At 44.0% G+C, this 14,472-nt stretch overlaps 1 protein-coding gene across 2 annotated transcripts in view; it reads right to left on the reverse strand.

Annotated features, from left to right (window-relative positions):
* Positions 1 to 12,163: 12,163 nt before the first annotated feature.
* Positions 12,164 to 14,472, reverse strand: part of SCARA3 (scavenger receptor class A member 3) — a 68,086-nt gene continuing 65,777 nt past the window's right edge. For both annotated transcript variants that reach the window (XM_049865692.1, XM_049865691.1), the window contains exon 6: positions 12,164 to 14,028. In XM_049865692.1, coding sequence (XP_049721649.1) covers positions 13,577 to 14,028 — 452 coding nt within the window. In that variant the 3' untranslated portion in view covers positions 12,164 to 13,576. The remainder of the gene's footprint in view (positions 14,029 to 14,472) is intronic.

Raw genomic sequence — 14,472 nt, forward strand, 5'->3', positions numbered from 1 at the left:
CAATATATGTGTGGATCTGTTTCTGAACTCTATCTTGTTCCATTGATCTATATGTCTACTATATACTAATACCAGAGCCATGGTGGCACAGTGGTTAAGAGTTCAGCTGCTAACCAAAAGATTGGCAGCTCAAATCCAACAGCTGTTCCTTGGAAACCCTGTGGGGCAGTTCTACTCTGACCTATATGGTCACTATGAGTCAAAATCGACTCAATAGCAATGGTTTGGTTTTTTATACGAATACCATATTGTCTTGATTACTGTAGCTTCATAACAAGTCTTGTTCCACTGATCTATATGTCTACTCTATAACAGTACCACATCATCTTGATTACTGTAGTTTCAAAACAAGTCTTGAAATCAGATAGTGTTGGTCTTCCAACTTTGTTCTTTTAAAAATTGTTTTGGCTTTTCTAGAGCCTTTACATTTCCATGAAAATTTTAGAAGATTTTGATTGGGATTATGTTGAATTTATAGAACCATATAGATAAAATTCATATCTTAACAATATTGAATCTTCTGATCCATGAACGTGGTCTGCCTCAATTCTTGACAGTACTGCTTTATGATTTTCAATTTTGTAAATTTCAGGCCTTACCCATCTTTTGTCAAATTTACTCCTAAGCATTTCATATTTTTAATGATATTTTAAATGAAATTGCATTTTATTTAAATTTTAAATTGTGCCTTGCTAGTATATGACATACAATCTATATTTGTATTTTGATTTTGTGTCCTATAATCTTACGTACTCACTCATGAGTACTAGTAAAATTTTTGTAGATCTTTAGGTTATTTTATATAGACAATCAAATTGTCCTTAAATAAAGATACTTTTTACTCCTTCCTTTCTAATCTGGAAATCTTTTTTTTCCCTTACACTTACTTTATTGCACTGTCTAGGATCCCAAATACATGGTTAAATAGAAGTGGTAAGAGCATACATCCTTGCCTCTTTTCTGATCCTAGGGAGAAAACATCATGTCTTTCACTATTAAACATGATGTTAACTGTAGAGTTTTATTTGTTTATTTATTTTTAGGATATCCCTTATTAGACTGAGGAAGATCTGTCCTATTCATAGTTTGCTATGAGGTTTTGTTTTTCTTTTCCATAAATGGATGCTGTATTTTTTGAAATGGGTTTTATGCATTGTTGAGATGATTATATTGGTTTGTTTTCTACTAATATGAACTATATTGATTTTTGAGCATTAAAACAATCCAGCATCCCTGAGATTAAACCCCACTTAGTCATGATATATTATCCTTTTTATATATTGTTAGATTTGATTTGCTAAAATGTTAAGACTTTTTGCTTCTTAATCTATTAGGGACCTTGATCTGTTTTTTTTTTTTTTTTTAAACAGTTTTTCTTTTCTTGTAATGTTTATCAAGTTTTAATCTAATAATGCTGGACTCAGAATGAGTTGGGAAGATTTTCCTCCACTTCTATTTTCTGGAAAAGTTTGTGTGGAATTTTTATTATTTAATACAATTAATTACTTAAATGTTTGACAGAATTCACCAGTGAACCCATCTGGGTCTGGAGGTTTCTTTGTGGGTAGGTTTTTGACTACGAATTCCATTCTCATTATTTATTTCTGTTTGAGGGAGCCTTGATAGTTTGTATCTTTCTAGAAAATATTTCCACATCATCTGAGATGTCAGCTTTATTGACATAAAATTGTTCATAATGTTCCTTTAATATCTTTCAATGTCTGTAGGACCTGTAGTGATGGCCTCTCTCTTGTTCTTGATATTGGTAATTTGTGTCTTTTCTCTTTTGTTTTTGGTTAGTATGACTAGAGATTTACGCATTTGTTGATCTTGCCAAAAAAAACAGCTCTTGACTTCATTAATTTTTCTCTGTTTTTTCTGTTTTATTTCTTCTCTTATGTTTGTTATACTTTTTTTTTTCCTGTTTACTTTGGTCTCCTTTTTTTAAATTTTTAAGGTAGAAATTCAGGTCATTGATTTGAGAGCTTTTTTTTTTTCTTTCCTAATACAAGTGTGTAGTGTTTGGTGTTATAAATTTCCCTCTAAGCACTGTTTTAACTGTATCGCACAAATTTTAATATGTTTTGTTTTCATTTTAATGAAGTTCAAAATATTTTCTAATTTCCCTTGTGATTTTTTTCCCTTGATTCATGAGTAATTAGAAGTGTGGTGTGTAGTTTCCAGTTACTTGGGAATTTAATAGGTATCTTTTTTATGTTGATACCAATTTAATTCCATTGTGACAGAGAACATGCTCTGTATGATTTGAATTCTTTAAAATTTATTGAGACTTGTTTCATGGCCCAGGATCTATATTTTGGTAAATGTTCTATGTGCCCTTGAAAATAATGTGTATTCAACTGTTGTTGGCTGCAGTGTTATCTACAAATCAATTAAGTCAACTTGTTTGATAGTATTGTTGAAGTCTCCTATACCCTTACTGATTTTTTGTTTACTCATTTTATCAATTCTTAAGAGAAATGTTATTTTTAGGCTTTGTTACTGTGAGTCTAGAGTAACTCTTACTCTAGGGTTACAGTGGCTTCAGGAGACCCTGGGTGGTGCAAATGTTTAAGGATTGACTACTAGCTGAAAGATTGGTGGTTCAAACCCACCCAGAGGCTCCTTGGAAGACAGGCCTGGTGATCTGCTTCTGAAAAGTCACAGCTTGGAAAGCCCTATGGAGCAGTTCTACTCTAACACATGGGGTTGGTATGACTTGGAATTGACTCAATGACAACTAACAACAACAGCAACATAGTGGTTTCACTCTTAAAGTATGGCTTTTCTGGAGTCTTAACTGGATGCTTGCTGTGTTTAGCAAAGCCTAGCTGGTCAGAACTCCAAAATCACCCAGCACTGTGCAACCTTCAGTAAGAACTCCCACAGATTCTTGACCAGTAAATGAGAGTTTAGTATTTGGTCAACCACCCAAGGAGAACCCTATACAGATATCTGGAACTCCTTCACAGCTCCACCCTTTCCAGTACCCTGTCTAGTTCCCAATTCCATCTACCTTAGTGGCCCTGAACTCTGATTTCTATTTTGTCCATCCAGCGAGATCACTGCTCTCTGCTTGGGCTCCACTTCTCTGTGAGGTGGTTTGGAGAGAACCCCTATGTGGGAAGCTGAAATGAACCTGAAGCTTGCCTGCCTGTACTGAGAACAGTGTAATGGCAGCTACTTGTAACTCAATAATTAAATAAATTCAGTGGGCTTTCCACTCTATTAAGTTTTTTAATGTTTCCATGTCTGGAAGAAGTGCGCTCCATGAAGCTGAAATAAGGACAATGAGCATAATGGGGAGTAAGCAAGTTCCAAATTCTAAACTTGGGAGACAAGTTTGTCTGGAATATTTAGAAGATCTTAGAGTTCAGGAGAAGGAGCTGGCATATTACAAATATGATTGCTAGGTATCTGTCCCATGGAGACACTGGGTGGGTTTGAACCACCAACTTTTCGGTTAACAGCAGAGTGGGTAACCATTTGTGCCACCAGGGCTCCTTGGCTGAGGGCAGTGCTGTTCAAATATTTCAATCACACCCTCCATTAGTTAAAAAAAAAAATTGGAGGACAATGTCCCTAATATATGTAAATTTATTTAGTTATAAATTAATTTCATGTGCTTTTATTAGCTTTGTCTCTAAGCATAATATGCATCTAGGGTGATGTTCATCATTAAACATCCCTATAGGACAGAGTAGAACGTCCCATAGGGTTTCCAAGGAGTGGCTGGTGGATTCGAACTGCCAACCTTTTGGTTAGCAGCCATAGCTCTTAACCACTGTGCCACCAGAGCTCCTTCATTAAAGATTAAAAAAAAAAAAAAAAATTGCCGTCAAGTCGATTCTGACTCATAGCGACCCTATAGGACAGAGTAGAACTGCCCCATAGAGTTTCCAAGGGGCGCCTGGTGGATTCGAACTGCCAACCTTTTGGTTAGTAGCCACAGATCTTAACCACTACATCGCCAAGGTTTTCAAGATAAAAAAAACCTAAATATAAATTCAGTTTTCAAATTGCATTCTTGGTCATTACAAACTTTTTGGATGACTTCTGTCAGTATGATTATGTAAAACAAAATATTACCTGGGACAGATGAAATACAATAAGAAAGATTAATATTTAATAGTATTCTTTGCCCTAAAAGATTTACTTGAGCACCCATTTTGGAGAACTTTGACTTAGGGTGAAGAGCTAAGCTGCCGGGATTCTGGCATCTGGCTGTCTTTCAAGGCCCAGATCCCACTTCTTTCATGAAATCTTCCCGTTCTCACAGCTCCTGTAACTCCCACATTGCTCTCATCAGTGGTGTTTGGTAACATGGCAGCTGGGATGGGGGAAGCTTGATAGCCCTGGGATTTGGGACCTTGTCACAGCTTTGTCTCTAGCTTGCTCGGGGACCTTGAGCAAGTCAATTTCTGTGGGCCTTGGCTTTTTCAATTGCCAAAAAATAAAGCCCAAACCTGTTGCCATTGTGTTGATTCCGACTCATAGCAACCCCACAGGACAGAGTAGAATTGCCCCATAGGGTTTCCAAGGAGTGGCTGGTGGACTCAAACTGCTAACCTTTTTGTTAGCAGCCAAGCTAATAGGCCCCATCTAATCTCAATCGTGCAATTCTTTAAGAAGTAGCTCAGTATAATCAGCTTCCATAAATCCTGGGTCCAAATCCAATTGACATCTATATGGCCTTGAGAAAATTAATTTTTCTGAGTCTTGTTTCCTTACCTATAAAATGCAAATACATTTTGTTTGAAAGGATTAAGTGAGATAAAACATTTTTCTTTATCTCCTACACTAAAAATAAAAAAAAAAAAAACAAATCTGTCGCCGTGGAGTCGACTAGTGACCCTATACAACAGAGTAGAATTGCCCCATAAGGTTTCCAAGAAGCATCTGGTGGATTCAAACTGCAACCTTTTGGTTAGCAGCTGTGCCTATTAACCACTATGCCACCAGGGTTTCCTCTCCTATGCTAGTGGTTCTCATATGCCACACAGGGTGTCAGAATTCCCTGGGGAAACTTGGATAAAGTACAAATTCCTCCTCCTCACTCCTATCCCATCCCATCTCTGTGGTTCTAAATCACTGGGTGGAGGGTAGAGTGTAGGAATCTACACTTGGAATGAGCTCCTTGGGTGATTTTATGCAGCAGGTGGTCCTGGTTGAGAAGCACTGTACCAACCTTTGTATACCACCTACCACATCAAGCAAGGAGCCTTGTGCTTTGAAGTGTTCAAAAGAAAACAAAAGCACTGAACAAATGAAGGCAAGAAAAGCAAATAAATGACTTGGGCTCTCACAGGGTTGAATGATTCCGATGGAAGTCTGCTCAGAGTGCCGCCTGTGTGTCAGGTTTTGGGGAGTGGCAGTCGTAGCCAGGCAAGCCCCACCCTGCTCCACTGCTTTCTCTGGAAAGCACAGTGTGGTCACACCATGGTTTTCAGCTTCCTGCTCTCCTCTCTCATGGCTCTGTTTTGACAGGTGTATCCAGGGCCAGGGCAGCAGGAGTTGCCAGCTCAGCATAGGTCAGGGAAGAGGAGCGGTGAGGAAGGGCTGGAGTTTCTGCCCACATCCCCTTTCTGCCTTGGCTGGAGAGGTATGAGGTTGGTGGCAAAATGAGTGGGCAAACCTGGAATTTTTAGAGGCACTCAAAGACATGCCCCAAGACTACAGTTTCAGAGACCTCTACCTCTCCTTAGAAGGAGGCCCAGGAGCTACCTCAGGACTTTGCAAATCTAGCGTAGATTTAAAAAAACCCAATGGCAAAGACCATCGTTCTAATCCAGGGACTGAAATCCCACACGCATCACTTCTCAAGGAGTCCCTGGGTGATGCAAATGGGTAAGCCCTTGACAACTAATGGTAAGGTTGGTGGTTTGAACCCCCAGAGGCCTAGTGATCTGCTTCCAAAAGGCCACAGCCTTGAAAACCCTATGTATGGAATAGTTCTACTCTGCACACATGGGTTGCCATGAGACAGAATTGACTCAACAGTAACTGGTTTGGGTTTTGGTTTTTATTACCTCTCAATCTGGCTTCAAACTTCATTGCCGTAAATCCTGGCAGGTTTCAGGAAAGCAACTGAGTGGGGCAGGAGAAAGCAAACTTGGTTGAAATTGCAGGGAAAGAGGAATGCAGCCTACCAGGCCTAGATGGAGTCAAGGTCTGTCACTCCCTTTGTTTTCTAACTAGGAAATTAAAGGTCAGACAGGGGAGCTGTTGTGTCTAAGGTTTCATGACTAACGAAGGGCACAGCAGGGCAGAAACATGACCTGCCCCTGTTCCCTGTCCACTGAGGGGTTTCCGTGATGGAGCCCGCCAAGCTACCCCACACTGATGCAGGTTGAATCCATTTCATAAAATCTGTGCCTGTAACAACATATCGATTCATAGCATTTGCTACAAGCTTTATGGCTCTGACTGCACCTCCAAACACCCTTCGTCAGCCCATTGGATTTCCAGCAGTCCCAACAACTGTCTAGATATTTTGAAGGGCCACATTAGTACTAAAGGCTGCTGGATGACATGGGACAGAGAGAGATGGGGAACATTTCCTGAGAAGTGTGCAACAGGAGCTGCTCAGTGGTCATAACTGACAGTATGGTGGCCTGAAACATGAGTTGCTGCACAGAGAGAGACATGAGAAATTGCATTGCCCAGGAACCCAAAGATCTGAGTTCTAATCCTAGATGTTCATCAGACTCCTCAACCTCACTCAGCCTTTGGTTTATCACTTGAAAAGTGAAAGGGTTGAGCCTGATGATTGACCAGGCCTCCCCTGGCTCTAACAATGCAGGGGTACGAGTGGGCAGGGCTTGAGCTATGGCCACTCATCTGCAGAGAAGCGTGGCGAGTGCCCACTGGAATTGAAGAAGCTTTAGGTCCGTTTGACGAGGATGATAATGATAATGGCTGATGCTTATGGAGTGTTAAGCATTGCCAGGCAATTGGCCAAGAAAATCATCTCCCCTAATATTCCCATCAACCCAGTGGGGCAGGTTAAATTATGATCCCCATTTTATAGAGGAGGAAACAGAAACACAAAGAAGCTGTATAACTTTCCCAAAGTTCCATTGATAAGTGGTGGTTCTTAGTTTCAACACAGGTATGTTTAAAAACTCACTATGTGACTTTGGGAAGTTCATTAATTACTCCAAACCTTAGTTTCCTCATCTATAAAGTGAGGATAACAATACTCTCTACATTCTAAAGTTGTAATGAGGATGAAATGCTTAGAATGGTATTCTATTGACAAGTAACTCCTCAATCATTTTTCCTGTTGTTGTTATAATAGTAATTATTAATCTCCTATTTCTATATTGCCAGCCATGGATTTCATTGCCAGCTTTGCTCATACTCTTGCTCTTGTGTCTGTTTTTACCATATGACCCTCTCCCTCCCCCTTTCCTCCCATGATCACAGCTCATTGGATCAGAGGTAGATCCCTGACCCAAGGGGTTGCAATCAGATTTTTCTCCCAGGAATTGGGAAATGGGAATTGAAGGGCTGAGTCCATTGGTGGTGAACATTAGACCTGTTATGCTGGACTTAGTGCAAACAGAAGATGCTGGTCAAGAGAAAGAGACAAAGTGATGCAGAAAGGAAAGATCAAAGGCCCCTGAGAGACAGAGATGACACAAGTCAGTTCTCTGAAATCAAGAGACAAGCTTTAGACTCTGGCAGCTTTCTACCTCTAGTGACCATGAGGCCTAGCTGTACTTCGGTTTCTGTGGCCCTGATTTTACCTATTGTTTCCTTATCAGTCCCCCACATGTCTGTCAGTTTGTCGTACTGTGGGGTCTTGCGTGTTGCTGTGATGCGGGAAGCTATGCCACCGGTAGTCAGATACCAGCAGGGTCACCCATGGAGGACAGGTTTCAGCTGAGCTTCCAGACTAAGACAGACTAGGAAGGACCCAGCAGTCTACTTCTGAAAAGCATTAGCCAGTGAAAACCTTATGAATAGCAGTGGAACATTGTCTGATATAGTGCTGGAAGATGAGCCCCCCAGGTTGGAAGGCACTCAAAAGATGACTGGGGAAGAGCTGCCTCCTCAAACTAGAGTTGACCTTAATGACATAGGTGGAGTAAAGCTTTCGGGGCTTTCATTTGCTGATGTGGCATGACTCAAAATGAGAAGAAATAGCTGTAAACATCCATTAATAATTGGAATATGGAACGTATGAAGTATGAATCTAGGAAAATTGGAAATTGTCAAAAATGAAATGGAATGCATAAACATTGATATCCTAGGCATTAGTGAGTTGGAATGGATTGGTATTGGCCATTTGAATTGGACAACCATATAGTCTACCACGCTGGGAACAACAGCTTGGAGAGGAATGGTGTTGCGTTCATCGTCGAAAAGAATATTTCAAGATCTATCCTGAAGTACAATGCTGTCAGTGATAGGATAGTATTCATATGCCTACAAGGAAGACAAGTTAATACGACTATTATTCAAATTTACGCAACAACCACTAAGGCCAAAGATTAAGAAATAGATTTTTATCAGCTGCTGCAGACTGAAATTGATCGAACATGCAATCAGGATGCATTGATAATGACTGGTGATTGGAAGGTGAAAGTTGGAAACAAAGAAGAAGGATTGGTAGTTGGAAAATATGGCTTTGGTGATAGAAACAATGCCAGAGATCAAATGATAAAATTTTGTGAGACTAATGAGTTCTTCAGTGCAAATACCTTTTTCCACCAAAACACATGGACCTCGCCAGATGGAACACACAGAAATCAAATTGACTACATCTGTGGAAAGAGATGATGGAAAAGCTCAATATCATCAGTCAGAACAAGGCCAGGGGCCCACTGTGGAACAGACCATCAATTGCTCATATGCAAGTTCAAGCTGAAACTGAAGAAAATCAGAGCAAGTTCACGAGTGAAAATGTGACCTTGAGTATATCCCACCTGAATTTAGAGACCATCTCAAGAATCGATTTGATGCATTGAACACTGGTGACCGCAGACCAGACGAGTTGTGGAATGACATCAAGGACATCATCCATGAAGAAAGCAAGAGGTCATTGAAAAGACAGGAAAGAAAGAAAAGACCAAGATGGATGTTAGAGAAGACTCTGAAATTTGCTCATGAATGTCAAGCAGCTAAAGCAAAAGGAAGAAGTGATGAAGTAAAAGAACTGAACAGAAGATTTCAAAGGCCAGTTGGAGAAGACAAAGTGAAGTATTATAATGACATGTGCAAAGAGCTGGAGATGGAAAACCAAAAGGGAAGAATACACTCAACATTTCTCAAGCTGAAAGAACTGAGGAAAAAATTTAACTTTGAGTTGCAATAGTGAAGGATTCTATGGGGAAAATATTAAACGACACAGGAAGCATCAAAAGAAGATGCAAAGAATACACAGAGTCATTATACCAAAAAGAATTAGTCGATGCCCAACCATTTCAAGAAGTGTCATATGATCAGGAACCAATGGTACTGAAGGAAGAAATCCAAGCTGCTCTGAAGGCATTGGTGAAAAGACTGAAGTTGGCAAGGATTTCATTTTACTTGGATCCGCAATCAACAGCCATGGAAGCAGCAGTCAAGAAATCAAAAGACGCATTGCATTGGGTAAATCTGCTGCAAAAGACCACTTTAAAGTGTTGAAAAGCAAAGATGTAACCTTGAAGACTAAGGTGTGCCTGACCCAAGCCATGGTATTTTCAATCACATCATATGCATGTGAAAGCTGGATGATGAATAAGGAAGACCAAAGAATTGATACTTTTGAATTGTGGTGTTGGTGAAGAATATTAAATAAACCATGGACTGCCAAAAGAACGAACAAATCTGTCTTGGAAGAAGTGCAACCAGAATGCTCCTTAGAAGCAAGAATGGCAAGACTGCGTCTTACCTACTTTGGACATGTTGTCAGGAGGGATCAGTCCCTGGAGAAGGACATCATGCTTGGCAAAGTACAGGGTCAGTGGAAAAAAGGAGGACCCTCAACGAGGTGGATTGACGCAGTGGCTGCAACAATGAGTTCAAGCATAACGACGACTGTAAGGATGGCGCAGGACTGGGCAGTGTTTCATTCTATGTGCATAGGGTTGCTATGAGTTGGAACTGAGTTAACGGCACCTAACAACAACAACAACAACAACAACAATCCTTATCATTAGCCCCTGGTGGTCCGAAAAGCTAAGCACTTGGCTGCTAACTGAAAGGGTGGAGGTTCAAATCCAACCAGAGATGCCTCAGAAGAAAGGCCTGGCAATCTGTGTCCAAAAAGTCATACCCTTGAAAACCCTATGGAGCAGTTCTATGCACACATGAGGTGGTCATGAGTCAGAATCTACTCAGCAACAATTTTTTTTGTTGTTTGTTTAATCCTTATCATTAATGTCCTCTTCCTTATTTCATTGATTGAGCTTGAGGGAATTCTGTGACCAGAAAAATCAGAAGCCTGGGCCTTAGGGTGGGGTGACTGTACAGGTGTGTTCAATGGCATTTGGTTCCACCCTGTGCCTTTAAATCAAGCCGATGCCCCCAGATCACATGGCCAGGGACTAGTTTATGACAATTGTCCAGGACTCATGAGTTTTTCTTATGCCTTTACTTTTATGTTTTTGAACCTACTCATTTTTTGATCCTTATGGCCTTGTCTCTCACTATGACCCCAAAGTCACTCCTTGAAATCGATTACAAATCTAGTTTTCCTGGATTTGGACTCCAGGAGATGGATTGACCTTTGAACTCAGGCATTTCTTGCTCTTAGTTACCTGACCTGGCACCCCAGGACCCACCTTCATGCTGGCCTGCCCCAAATGGCTGCTGGCAGGTATGCTCTTCACCCCACCCTGGAAAAGGAATAGTTTGAGTTTCCTAGATGTTTGCTTGGCAACTCAGACTATGAACTGGCAGTACTCGAATGGCCTTCCTGCCTCTGCATTGCTTCCATCCTTCCAGGCCTATCACCTTTGTCACAATGCCTTCCCTGACCTGCCCAGTCTCATCTGTCAGATTTGCCCACAGGACTCCTTCCCCTGCAGCCCTTTGGTCTGTTCCAGGAGTTTAGCATCCACCACCCACAGCTCTAGTTGGGTAGCTACTTTTACTATGCGTACTTCTCTCCTACTACAGGGTGAGCCCAGCAAGGCAGGCTTTAGCTTCGTTCTTCCCTGTAACCCCCATAGGGCCTAACTCAGTGTTCAACACATCATGGATCATGGGTGCTTGGTGAGGTGGAGGGACACCACAGATGGTTAAGTTATGCAGTCTGTATGTGGTGCCTTCATTCTGCCCCATCCGTATTCTTCTACCCCTCTGCTCACTTCCATTGCTAAGTATCCCCCTCAAAAAACAAACGAACAAAAACAGCCTAGGGCTTGCACTAGGCCATGTTTTACTAGCAAACCAGGTTACCCAGTTGCCATCAAGTTGATTCTGACTCCGGGCGACTCCATGTACGTCAGAGTAGAACTGTTCTCCATACAGTTTTCAGTGCCTGATTTTTTGGAAGTAGATTGCCAGGCCTTTCTTTCAAGGTACTTCTGGGGGGACTCAAACCTCCAACCTTTGGCTTAACAGCTGAGTATGTTAACCATTTACATCACCCAGAGAAGTTACTGGTTTTCAAAAGTCAGCACCCTAGGGTGGGGCTCCCTCCTGGGCTCCTGCTTCCTGTTGCTGCCCCGCTGACTCCCAGTCCCTCTGTTCTCTTCTGCAGACCAGATGAGCCAGGCCCTTTGGTAGGTATGACCTGGTCATTCCTCCTTTTCAGTTCTATCTCTGTCTTAGAGACGAAAGGAAGAAAGAACCAAGAGGCATCACCCAGGTGTCCAGGCCTGTGCTGTTCTCCAGTCCCATTTTAACCAAAGAGAGATACAGGGCCATGGTGCACCATTAGTAAGGCACACTTTGTTCCTCACGTGGCTCCTGTTCTCTAGGTGTAACTCCCTCTGGGCACTCCGGGTCCCTGGTCCCCACATGATCTCTGTGAACTCCTAGCAGAATTGTGTTTTTGCCTGAGGGGTCAGGGGCTTACTCCCAGGTTCCAGAGTGAGACTGAATACGTAGGGGACCCTTCTTTCACTGGTTCCCCTTCAAAGGCCAATATGACAAGGGTCCCCTGAAGGCATCATGCCCACCCCCTAAGTGGGCAGAAAAGACCAGAAGACACCACGCTCATAGAAACAGTTCTTTATTGAGGCAGTAATACTATGCTGTATGATATCATATGTAGACAAGAGAATTGCATGGCAGTAGGGGGTGGGTGGGTGACACAAACCAGTTGCACATCCATTACAACAACAAAGGTGACATGAAGGCTTTTTGAACTGCAGAAAGGGCTCATTGCTGAGTCAGTGTTTGGGAGGAGACAGCTCCCTACCCCCACATCAGGGGTGGTCTGAATCTGACCTTAAAGGCAGGGCAGCTCTATAGGGAGTTCAGCCTGAGGGAACCAGGCCCTCAGGCCTTCACCTGCCATGGGGAGCGTCCCCGGGCTCCTCTGCCAGTTGTGCAGGAAGTCTGAGGTGCTGACATCGAGTGAGCGTCTGGTGGAGTTCAGGCCCTTGTGTGGTGAGACCTCCCACTCCTAGAGCAGTCTTCTGCTCATAAAGAGGGTTCAGGCCATTCTGGGCCAGGGTGTGGAAAGGCCAGCATACAGCTGTGGGCAGAAGGAGAGCCCAGGTACCAGTGTGGATAGCCACACTGGGATCAGGGACAGCCTTCTTCAGCTTGGTCTTCCCCAGTGAAGCGGCAGCCTTCTGTGGGGCAGGGCAGACAGCTGTGCAGAGAGCCCCAATGGACGCAGCACCTACATGCTCACCTCGGCCTCCCTCCCTTCTTCCAGCTTCAGCGGCCTTTCTTGGGAGCTGGCTGCCACTTTGGCAGAATGTTCCAGGACCTGGATATTTTCCTTGTGCAAATGAAACTCTTGCTTGGATTTCCTGTGGGCTGCTCCTGAGAGACATGGACAAAATGCTGAACTTGTCGGGGGCACCATGTTCAGGGCCTGAGAATGGTCAGTCAGATGGGGTCCTACTGTCCCAGGTGAGGCAGGGGGCAACTACCTGAGGACTCTGGTCCCATGATGATGGAGAGGGTCTTGCAGTTGCCAAATCCACCTTGTCCCTTGAGTTTTAAGCATAATCTCCTGGCAAGGTTTTGCTGGGTCTTTTAAACAATGTGAGCCCCAGGCAACTGCTAGCTAGGATGGGTGTGAAGATGCTGGGAAGAGTAGAATAGGGGTAGATTCAAGACCTCCTTCTCGAGGTAGCCACTTCCCTGGTAGGCTCCATCACAGGAGAAGGGGGTCTTCTGCTGCCCTCGCCTCCTGCCCAGCCAGGGAACCCCAGTCAGCAACCCCTGACCTGCAAGGAAATGTGTGTGTGTGTGTGTGTGTGTGTACTTGTGGTGGGGGGGCTGCTTTCCTATGGTTCAGTCACTACTGGGGAGCCCGAAGTTGCAGGGTTATCCCTGGGGGGCTCCCCAATGGGATCAAAGGACCACAGCTATTCTCTGGGTGAGGCTTTGTGGGGGATCACGCTGCTCTCACCCCCTTCCTGGCATTCTGTGTGGCAGTGTCCTGGGCTGTCCCTCCTCAGTAGGGACTCTGGCTGCCTAGTGGGCCTGGGGGCCCAGGGAGGCCAGGGGGACCCTGGATCCCTGGCTCTCCCTTAGGCCCCATGGGCCCCTGCTGGCCTGGGGACCCTGTCTTCCCTGCAATCCCCGGTTTTCCCTGAGGCCCTGGGGGCCCCTCTGGCCCTGGGGGCCCCTCTTGCCCTGGAGGCCCCACATCCCCTTTGGGGCCTGGCTGTCCTCTTGGTCCTCCAGTTCCAAAACTGCCTTTTGAGCCTTTGAGGCCTGGGACACCTCGCAGGCCAACTGGCCCCCGTTCTCCCACAGGTCCAGCATCCCCAGGCTGCCCCTGAGGACCCTGAGGCCCTGGGGGGCCCAAGCTGCCTGGGTCTCCTTTTGGTCCTCTGCTGCCAACAGGTCCTTTCACACCCATATCTCCCTTGAGTCCTCTTGGTCCTGGAGGGCCAGGGATACCTATGATTGGAAAGAAAAGGGGAGAAGTCACTCCATGTGGGGCTGCTTTATGAACCTGCCCTCATGAGGTTTTCTATAAACAGAGAGGAAGTGGGGTACAGCCACAGCCCTAGGACCAGACTGACACAAAGCCCAGGCCTGGCACCACTTAGCTTTGGGAGTTTGGGCAGATTCCTTGATCTTCTGAATCTGCTTTGTCATCTGTGAAGTGGGGATGATAATACTTACCTGCCTAGTGAGAGGATTCCATGAGATATTATTCTGACTCCAAGGGTTGTCCATGGTTACACACACGCACCTGAGCTGGAGACTGAGAAAGCTGGACCACTGTGGGAAAAGGCCAAGGCTATCCAGCATTGCCTTTCCTGCTCCAGAGGTCAGCCTGGCCTCTCCCTCTTCTCATGATCTTTGACCATTGTACTTTCCCCACCTCACCCACAGGCT

This window comes from Elephas maximus, chromosome 22 (genome assembly GCF_024166365.1).
Source record: "Elephas maximus indicus isolate mEleMax1 chromosome 22, mEleMax1 primary haplotype, whole genome shotgun sequence".
Lineage (NCBI taxonomy): Eukaryota > Metazoa > Chordata > Mammalia > Proboscidea > Elephantidae > Elephas > Elephas maximus.